We start from the raw sequence: 11,182 nt of genomic DNA, 5'->3' as shown, positions 1-11,182 counted from the left end.
TCAATGATTTTATGGGAGAAATTGGGCGTTTTGGATAAAACCTAGGTTTTTCAAAAATTGGGGATTTGGACCTCGATTTGAGGTCCGATTTCAAAATAAATTATATATTTGGGTTTGTGGGGGAATGGGTAATCGGGTTTTGGTTCGAACCTCGGGTTTTGACCATGTGGGCTCGGGGGCGATTTTTGACCTTTTGGGTAAAAGTTTGGAAAACTCATTTTCATGTATTGGGGTAGATTCATTTAGCATTTATTGATGTAATTAAGTAACTTGTGGCTAGATTCGAGCGAATTGGTGGTGGAATCAAGGGGTAAAGCTATAATTGAAACGTAAATTATGTTCGTGGCATCGAGGTAAGTGTTTGGTCTAACCTTAGCTTGAGGGATTATGAGTTGTGTCTTATTTGCTACGTGTTAATTGTAGAGTACGACGTATAGGCATGGCGACGAGTTTCTATACGTCGGTATCAAGCATGCCCGTGAGTCTTGTATTATAATTGTTATGATCCCGTTGTGGTTTATTGTGCCTGACATGTTATTATCATCATTGTTCCTTTGCCGGGAGGTTTGTTTGATATTATTGTTCCCTTGCCAGGATACTGTTGAAATATCATTGTTCCCTTGCTGGGATGTTGTTCAAATCTTAATGTACCCTTGCCGGAATTCTTTGTGATTGTTGTTGATTTGTAATACGGGAGCGGGTGGCACGCCTGCCACAAGATATATGAAATGGGGGCGGGTGGCACGCTTTCCACGAGACATTTGAAATGGGATCGGGTGGCACGCCTGCCACAAGATATGTGAAATGGGATCGGGTTGCACGCCTGCAACGAGATAAATGAATTGGGATCGAGTTGCATGCCTGCAACAAGATGTGAAATGAAAGTGAATTCTGCCTTCGTTTTTCCTTACCCTGGTTAGTAGTTGGATTTTAGTTCCTTTATAATTCTCTTGATATTTTGTTGTTACCTGTTATTTCCCGAAGCATGTTTTCCCCCTCCTATCTTTACTTGTTTATTTCTGCTTTACTTTCCGCTGTATATTATATAACTGCACAGGTTTATTTGGTAGTCTGGTCCTAGCTTCGTCACTACTTCGCCGAGGTTAGGCTAGGCACTTACTAGCACATGGGGTCGGTTGTGCTGATACTACACTCTGCACTATGTGTAGATCTGGAGAAGCTCTCGGACTGTAGTTTGGAAGCTACCTTCAGTCCACGCGAAGATCCAAGGTAGACCCGTAGGTGTCCGTAGACACTAGCGTCTCCTCTATCTTTTATTTCTTGTTTTATATTTTTGCTTCAGAAACAGTGTGTCTTTTATTTTTAGACCTAGTATTTAGCAGTCTTAGACCGTCTGTGGTACTGTGACACCAGGTTTTGGGTGATTAAGGCTTAAGCAGTTGTAATAAATACAGACTTCAGATATTTTTATGGTTTTCTTCCGCTTAAATTAAATTTTCGTTGTTTATACGTTATCGCTTCATGTTTGTTAAAAAGAAAGAAATGGATAATGAAGTAATTAGTTTAAGGGTTTGTCTTGCTAGCACACATTAGCAGGTGCCAGCACGAGTCCCGAGGATGAAAAATCCGAGTCGTGATAGAATGCCTTGGACTCCTTGATTTTTAAAAGGAGAGACAGTTGCCCCAAAGGAGGGGTGTAATGGATGCCTTTGACTCTTTTGATTTATAAATTAGTGCCTATAATTTTATCTAAATTTTGTGTTGTTTGCTTATACATTTGTTAACAACATGACTACTCAGTTGAATTCCATTGAAACTCTGACTAGTAGCAACTACAAGAAGTGGAAACAGGATTTTGAAATAGTGTTAGGCCTGACAGACTGGACTTTGCATTGATTGAACAAAAACCCGCTGAACCCCCAACTACTAGCACTGCTGATGAAAAGGCTAAGTATGAAAAATGGATGAAGGCTAACATATTGAGTTTTATGATCATGAAGAGATCTATTTCTAATCATCTAAAAGGTGCAATTCAGGATAATGGAAATGCAAAAGATTTCTTGAGTGTCATTAGACAGAAATTCCTAGAATATAATAAAGTTGAGATAGGTAGCTTGATTGATTCCCTGTCTACCATAAAGTATGACCTTGTAGGTAGTGTCCATGATCATATTATGAAATTGGTTAACATTGCTATCAAACTGAACAATTTAGGTGTAACAATTACCGATGATTTTCTTGTTCACCAATTTCTAAAGTTCCTTCCTGAGCAATTTAACCAAATTAAGATAACCTATAATGCACAAAAAGATAAATGGAATGTTGATGAGATTATTACTGTTTGTGTGGTAGAGGAAGGGAGGATCCAAAAGGAGAAAGTTGAGGGTATAGTGAACTTTGTTAACTTGTCTAGATCAGCTGATTATCCCTCTTATAAAAGAAAAGGTGGACCCAAATTTCACAAACAGAAACATGGTCAGTCTCATCATCCAGGTGTCACACCTCCTTTTTACTCGCGCCCGCAAGGGGCGCAGAGGGAGTTTTTCCAATTAAAGGACAATCGAAACGGAATTTGTTTATTTATTTCAGATTCGCCACTTGGGAGATTTAGGGTGTCCCAAGTCACCAGTTTAATCCCGAATCGAGGAAAAGAATGACTCTGTATTACAGTCCGCAATCCAGAAGTCCGGATAAGGAATTCTGTTAACCCGGGAGAAGGTGTTAGGCATTCCCGAGTTCCGTGGTTCTGGCACGGTCGCTCAACTGTCACATTCGGCTTATTTATCTGATTTTAACAATTATGAGCTTATATGCAAGTTTTAACTCTTTACCGATTTTATTATTATTATTATTATTATTATTATTATTATTATTATTATTATTATTATTATTATTATTATTATTATTTTAACAGAGAATTGCAACGTTGTGAGAACGTATCTCGAACCACGTCACATCAATATACCCGTGGTTATCGATACATTTCGACTCCGTTGAGATTTGGATTTGGGTCACATAAATGTGCACCCGAGCTTAAGAAAGTAAATTAGTAAAGGCGCGCCTAAAGCAACTAGCGTATCATTATTTTGGGTAAGGCCGTGAAATTTTGCTAAACGGCCCATCCCGAAGTCTAAGTAATTTTACCAACACGTATAGAGGGCCCCGCAGCTTGTGTATTTTTGTTTGTCGAGGCTCGTCTCATTCATTATATTTAAAAAAGGAATTTGCAACGTTGTGGAAATGCATCTCGAACCACGCCACAATCAATTTACCCGTGATTAGCGACGCATTTCGACTTCGTTGAGATTTGGATTTGGGTCACATAAATGTGCACCCGGGTTTAAGAAGGTAATGTTATTTAAAGTACGCGCCTAAAGAGACTAACGCATGGTTATTTTTGGAAAAAGCCGTGAAGTTCGCTAAGCGGTCGATCCCGAGTTCTAAGTAATTAATACATACATTTGTGAGGGCCCCGCAATCGGTGTGTTTTATTTGGCGAGGCTTATCTCATTTATTTTAAAAGGACGATCCTAAATTGACTACATTTTTTCTATTAAGTTCGTCTCTAAACACAAAATGAAGGTCCTAACCAATTGTTACTTAACTCTATTGTATGATTTTTAAGGATGGTCTTGTGATCGAGCCCGTTTCCTATGCCCAGATTTCATGCGTTATTTGGGCCAAGTTCAGCATTCGACTCACAGAAGCGGATTCGAGTCTGATTTAACATACACAGGCTATTGCCAATTGCTTTACATGATGAAGCCAAACCCGATATATTTCAACTTTTGAGAAAATGGGCTGCCAACAATCATTATCTACCTACTGTTGACAATATTAAAACCTTCATAGCTAGTGAAACTAACAAGTTTAAACAGGCAGGTTCAATAGAACAAACTCATGCTATCTTCATCTTACTCCACTTAATTAACTAAACAGCTTGACAATAATGGGCATGCTTAACTATTCAGGAAAAGCACAGTTAACTTGGAAGTTTGATTTTTTAATTCTATGCTACTAAAGTTGGTATTAAACTACTAAATTTGCAACTAAGAAAGGAAAATTAATGGACAATACAGTCCTTATCAGATACAAACACCACAGTCCACATTCTTCATTGGGTTATAAAGATAGACTATACAACTTATCATTTATCTACTAAATTACAGATGCACTAAGTACTCCACTAGTCGAGCATTTTCTTTTCACTTTTAAATCTCACAGCTACATCACAGTGTGATTCGAAAGTGTACCTGGTAATAGACAATAGAAGAAGAAGAGGAGGATCAACAGTGCAGTAGCAAACAGCAACAGCAATACCCAGCAACACAGTAACAGAACAACCCAGTAACAGATTAGAAAGAAAACAACCAGCAGAATTCCAGCAGCACCCAATGAAACAGTAGCAAATAACCAATAGCAAACTCAGGAAAAACCAATTGAAACCCCAGAAATACCAACCAGCAACACCAATGAAACAATAACAGTACTAGTTCTGATATTCAGCAGTAAAAGAAAAGACCTCACTTTTCAGTTTCTTAGCTCTCAAACACTGAACCTTTTAGGATTAAAAACCAGCCTGTTTTTTTCTCAAATTACTGAACTTTTAAATGTTAAAAATCTAGCCTAGGCTCTCTGAAAAAAACTGAAAGAAAACTGATCTTTTCTTCTCCAAAAAACCCAGCCCCTAAATCTGTCTTAAATGACTCTATTTATAACCCAAAAAAAGGCCTGCTATCTCTGCCTTGAAACTATCAGATTCTAAGCCCACCCCCATTTGAATCCCATTACTTGATGTCTTCTTGTTTGAACTTATTTTGTTCCCCACACTTGCATGCCTTGTTCCCTATTGTTTCAATCAAAACTATGGGTTATTATAGTATTCCTATTAACTCCCATACTATCATGTTATGTTCCTCATTGATATTAAACTAATGGTATCTATTATCCACTGAACAGACCCTTAAGTTAGTCCACTTGCAGACCTACTAAATCCCAAAATTACCCCATTAACCCTTGTGTATTACTGCCCTGCCCTAAGCTTCATTGATCTGTTATTAAAACTCTATGAGTTGTAAACCTAACAACTAATTTCTAATTGATCACTAAATTATTACAGCTATAAACCAATTTCCACTATCAAATTCACACAGTGATTCAGAGAAGAAGACTATATCATCTCAAACATGGCATCAATCAAAGGGAATGAGTTGATCATCTTGGGAACCAATCCTGATCAACTCAGACCCAGTGATTGAGCAGGGATTCACTAATACAAGCCAAAATTGAAGCATTATGAATCAAGGAAGAAGGTTCATGCGAACAACTATAAAGAACAGGAGGTCAAACCAAATACAGGGAATGAGTAAACACAACTCTAATTCAAGTGCACACAAGATGCAGGATGGTAAACATACTGGTATGAACCAACGGTTGAACTATTATCATGTTAACATAACATTCAAGCCTAAAAGACTAATCGACGACGCTTATTGATTACACAGGCTATAAAATTTAGCAGTTAACAACAAACAATCAGAATAAACAGACCAACAAGTGATTCGAGTGGTATTGACAAAGACAAGGAACTTATAAACTAACAAATTACATGGCTAATAACATATATTTGACCATGAACAGAAGCAGACTCGACCAAATAAAAAGGTCTGATTGGAGAAGAAGAAGAAGCAATGAACAAAAACTGGATTATAACTAAACTAAACACAATTACCCGTAAGAAAAATAGAACAAGAAAGGAGAAAAAGGTACCTTAACAAAACAGAAACTAGACGAACCCAGGTCGAACTCTTGACTCGAACTTTTTGAGGTCGAACGGACCTTAATCGAGTGTTCGCAATGGAGAACACTTCGACTAAGGTCGATTAGACGCCCAAATTCCTTTAATTTAGGACAAAACCCAGGTTTGGTATTCATAGGGGTCTTGGTTCCATTTGGGGTTTGAATGGTTCTAGCAAGATTCGAACCAGGCCAAAGGTATTTGGGCACGAGGGAGGTCGGGGGGGTCATGGTGTGAGTTTGGGACTGGTTGGAGTAGGTTTAGGTTTTGCTCGAATCTTCGATTGAAGATTCGAGAAGCTAGAGGTTGATTCAAGGCAAACAGTTAACGGATTTGTAACGAGGGTGGTCAGATGGCTTAGGGGTGTTAATTTGGTGATCGGCGGCGTTGTTGCCGCCGGGTTTCAGGCGAAGGGAACGAGGGCGGCTAGGGTTTGGGAGGGCGTCTCTGAAGGGTCTGAGAGAGACGATGGGGCAAGGGGGGTTTGGTTTGGGGGAGTGGGGTAAGGGATTAGGGTTATATACGGGAGGGGGCATTTGATCTTGGCCGTTGGATCAATCACGATCAACGGCCTGGATCATTTTACTAATAGGAAACGACATCGTTTGGCCATGCTGCGAGACTGGTTCGAGCCGGGGTGAAATGGACCGGGTTATGGGGGAAGCCTGGGACCGTTAGATCAAAAGGAACGGATGGTTCAGATTTAATCACCTGAAACGGTGTCGTTTGAACCAATGCTGAGGCTGAACTGGACCGTTTGATCTGTTTGATCAACGGTTCAGATTTGAGACGCCTAAACGGCGTCGTTTGAGTCCTCTAAGAGATCAGGCATATTGGTCTGGGTAAATGGGGTGTTTTGGGCCTGATTTTGGGTCCAAAAAATGGCCCAGTTCCGAATGTGTTTCTTATTTCACTTGTTTTTCTTTTTCCTTTTTAATTCCTAATTACCAAAAATTCTAAAATAAGTTGTAAAACCAAAATTAAATTAAAAATATTAATTAAACCTAAATAATAATTGACACACAAGATTAAATATTAATAATAAAAAAACAAAATCACACAATTGGACAATAAAACGACAAAAGTGCAACAAATACATATTTTGTGATTTTCTTTCTTTTAGAAACTAAACATGGTTCAGTTAATTCCTAAGTGCACAATTAAATCCTAAATGTGCATGCAACATATATTTTTATATTTTTAATTAATTAAAACAAGATAAACATTCACAGACAACAATACAAACAATTATCCAAAGATGCCACGCAAATTCTTAAAACTGTACCTAAAGGACATTTGTTTTATTTTTTTGATTTCTTTTGGAGTAGTTTCCGTGAAGCAAAAATCACGTACTCACAGCTACCCCTCTTTGTCCTAAAACATGAAGGGTTTTCATGCAAAGATAAAGTGAGCGAATACGAGCGATTTTTGCCCGTTGGACTACTCCGTCTGAAGCATTTTTTGAAAGATTTAACCGACCCTTTGCTTCGAAGGTTTCCTACATATCCCTGGCTAAAAGGGAATCATGTTAATGTAGTTCGGGAAGTTTTGGTAGCTGGGGCTACCATGGGACTGCAATATTGCTGTTACTACAGCTGCATGCTGTTACTACTACTTTCCGACCTCCTTATTACACCGTGCTGAAAGAAAACAAGAAGCTAGACTAAACTAGGGATTACAACATCTTATCTATCTTCAAAATTTCTCTTGTAGTTTTCCTTCTGATCTCTGCAGCGGAATTTATGCTGGGGATATTTTGTTGTAACCCTCCGTTTTACTGACTTCTGACTTGAAATTGAGTGTAGTCCTCTGTTCTACAGGCGGACTCCTGACTCCAACTTGACTTAAAAATATAATACAACCTCCATTCTCCAGGCGGGCTCCTGACTCCAACAACAATTTAAAGATAATGCAACCTCCATTCTCCAGGCGGGCTCCTGACTTCAATAGCAACTTAAAATTTAACACCTCCATTCTCCAACCGGGCTCCTGACTCCAACTTGACTTAAAAAGATAATACAACCTCCATTCTCCAGGTGGGCTCCTGACTCCAACAGCAATTCAAAGATAATGCAGCCTCCATTCTCCAGGCGGGCTCCTGACTTCAACAGCAACTTAAAATTTAACACCTTCATTCTCTAGGCGAGCTCCTGACTTCAACGACGACTTAAAAATATAACACCTCTATTCTCCAGGCGGGCTCCTGACTTCTACTACAACTTAAAGATATAACGCCTCCATTCTCCAGGCGGGCTCCTGACTTTAACTAATATAACACCTCCATTATCCAGGCGGGCTCCTGACTTCTACTACAACTTAAAGATATAACACCTCCATTCTCCAGGCGGGCTCCTGACTTTAACTAATATAACACCTCCATTCTTTAGGCGGGCTCCTGACTTCAACAGCAACTTAAAATTTAACACCTTCATTCTCCAGGCGGGATCCTGACTCCAACTTGACTTAAAAAGATAATACAACCTCCATTCTCCAGGCGGGCTCCTGACTCCAACAACAATTTAAAGATAATGCAGCCTCCATTCTCTAGGCGGGCTCCTGACTTCAACATCAACTTAAAATTTAACACCTCCATTCTCCAGGCGGGCTCCTGACTCCAACTTGAATTAAAAAGATAATACAACCTCCATTCTCCAGGCGGGCTCCTGACTCCAATAGCAATTTAAAGATAATGCAGCCTTCATTCTCCAGCCGGGCTCCTGACTTCGACAACAACTTAAAATTTAACACCTCTATTCTCCAGGCGGGCTCCTAACTTCAACGACGACTTAAAAATATAACACCTCTATTCTCCAGGCGAGCTCCTGACTTCTACTACAACTTAAAGATATAACGCCTCCATTCTCCAGGCGGGCTCCTGACTTTAACTAATATAACACCTCCATTCTCCAGGCGGGCTCCTGACTTCTACTACAACTTAAAGATATAACACCTCCATTCTCCAGGCGGGCTCCTGACTTTGACTAATATAACACCTCCATTCTTTAGGCGGGCTCCTGACTTCAACAGCAACTTAAAATTTAACACCTCCATTCTCCAGGCGGGATCCTGACTCCAACTTGACTTAAAAAGATAATACAACCTCCATTCTCCAGGCGGGCTCCTGACTCCAACAGCAATTTAAAGATAATGCAGCCTTCATTCTCTAGGCGGGCTCCTGACTTCAACATCAACTTAAAATTTAACACCTCCATTCTCCAGGCGGGCTCCTGACTCCAACTTGAATTAAAAAGATAATACAGCCTCCATTCTCCAGGCGGGCTCCTGACTCCAATAGCAATTTAAAGATAATGCAGCCTTCATTCTCCAGGCGGGCTCCTGACTTCGACAGCAACTTAAAATTTAACACCTCTATTCTCTAGGCGGGCTCCTAACTTCAACGACGACTTAAAAATATAACACCTCTATTCTCTAGGCGAGCTCCTGACTTCTACTACAACTTAAAGATATAACACCTCCATTCTCCAGGCGGGCTCCTGACTTTAACTAATATAACACCTCCATTCTCCAGGCGGGCTCCTAGATTTAACTAATATAACACCTCCATTCTCCAGGCGGGCTCCTGACTTCAACTACTACTTAAAAATACGTTCTATTCCCGTTGTTCCTTCCTGCCTCCTGAACCATTTTCCTTCTAACTTGAATAATCTTCTTTCAGAACTGCTTGCCTCAAAACTGGTGTTTCATTCCTTTGAAAACTGCTGGGGATAACTCCGGTGTTTCATTCAAAAATATGTTATTCTCCTCCTTCAAAGACTACTTCCCTTAAAGCTGGTGTTTTCCTTCCTCTGAAACTACTTCCCTTAAGACTTGTGTTATCTTCCCCCTGACATTGCTTTCTTTAAAACTTGTTTTGCCTTCTCCTGAAAACTGGTGGGGATACCGCTTTTCAACAAACTTGTGTTAAACTTCCAGAAAATCTTCGAAATAAAAGAAAATTTTCTGCCCCAGTTTGACAATCTTTCTTGTGGCATGTCTTTCCATCATCAACAACATTTCCTGTCCCTGCTTCAAATCAAAGAAAATTTGTTAGTTTTAAAACGTGGGGGACGTTCCTGCTGGGGATGGTTTTCCCTTTTTCTTTTTCCCACGCTCTGCGTTGTTTGACCATCTTGAAACTTGGCCGATAACTTTCGACCTTCTTGATTCTTTTGTTATTTGCCAACTTCTCACCTGTTGTTTTCCACTTTTACTCCATACTTTCCTCGACATCTTAGAGCAATCCATCATTTGGTCTTATAATGACGTCTTTCTTGTCCCATCACATTATCTTCGGCCTGTCTTATCCCTATTTACCTTGCCCCATGTTGGCGACTGGTAGTTGGCTTTGAAAATCCTTCTTAAATACAAACTACTATATAAAAAAAATCTTTAACCAAAATAAATGAAAGATGATGACCTCCAAAGACGAAAAGAAAATTCTTTCTGAACAATTGTTTGAAGAGAAAAAGGAAAAGGACACATCTGAATGGTATAACTGATCTCAATGATCATGTCGTGCATTTTTGGATTAATCAACCCAGTCTATTTACATCAATCAATCTTTCTGATGGCCTTACTTTGCATTTCAAAAGGTCCCGCAACCCAACTCTTTTGCCGAATCAACATCTGTGTTCTGCTTAATGCTTCGATGGATCATTTCTGTCAACCTTACCTCGTTTGTCCACTTTCAATTCCTTGTTGCCTTATAGTGCCCTTCGAGGGGTTTTCACTAATAAGACTCTCTCATTTCTCTCAACTCCCGTCGCCCTATGGTGCCTGTGAAGGTTTTCACCGATAAGACTCTCTCATTCTATTTCTCTCAACTTCCGTCGCCTTATGGTGCCTGTGAAGGTTTTCACCAATAAGACTCTCTCATTTTATTTCTTCTCAGCTGGGGATTGGGGTGTTACTGATAAGATTCTCTCATTTCCTTTCCTTTCTGCTGGGGATTCTCTCATTTAGTTTCTTTTCTGCTGGGGGCCAGAGTGTTACTACAGACTTCCATTTGCCCGACTTGGCACTTCTTAGATACTGATCGGGAGGTCTTTTGGACATCAATATGGGTTTTTGGTGTATGGCTAAAAAATTTAAAATAATTTTGATGGGTAAAACATTACAACTCTTGGAATCAACTTTCCTTCCCCAAAATTATAAACACAACTTCTGCCCCAGTTTTTCTTGCTTGGGGGATTTTTTATTCTTATTACACTATGACCGAGCCGTGAGGCGCCTACGTATCCTTTTTGAGGAATCAGGTCAAACGTAGTTCCCAATTCCTTTATTTTTCTTGTTACTTTTCTTTTGTCTTTATTATCATTATGCTTCTTTTCTCCCTTTTTTCATTTTCATTACTGATTCCAAAAGAGGGTTATGAAAGAATAAATAAGGCTCAAAAGGGGAAGCAAAGGTTGAAGTGTTTGGATA

At 39.5% G+C, this 11,182-nt stretch overlaps 1 protein-coding gene across 1 annotated transcript; it reads left to right on the top strand.

Annotated features, from left to right (window-relative positions):
* The first annotated feature begins 1,955 nt into the window (after positions 1-1,955).
* LOC138881687 (uncharacterized) lies at positions 1,956-10,720 on the top strand. Its single transcript, XM_070161937.1, has 2 exons — positions 1,956-2,436; positions 10,650-10,720. The coding sequence occupies exons 1-2, from the start codon at positions 1,956-1,958 to the stop codon at positions 10,718-10,720; spliced, it is 552 nt and encodes a 183-aa protein (XP_070018038.1).
* Positions 10,721-11,182: the final 462 nt, after the last annotated feature.

This window comes from Nicotiana sylvestris, chromosome 11, assembly GCF_000393655.2.
Source record: "Nicotiana sylvestris chromosome 11, ASM39365v2, whole genome shotgun sequence".
In the NCBI taxonomy this organism is placed as follows: Eukaryota; Viridiplantae; Streptophyta; class Magnoliopsida; order Solanales; family Solanaceae; genus Nicotiana; species Nicotiana sylvestris.
This window is presented reverse-complemented; position numbering and strand designations above follow the sequence as displayed.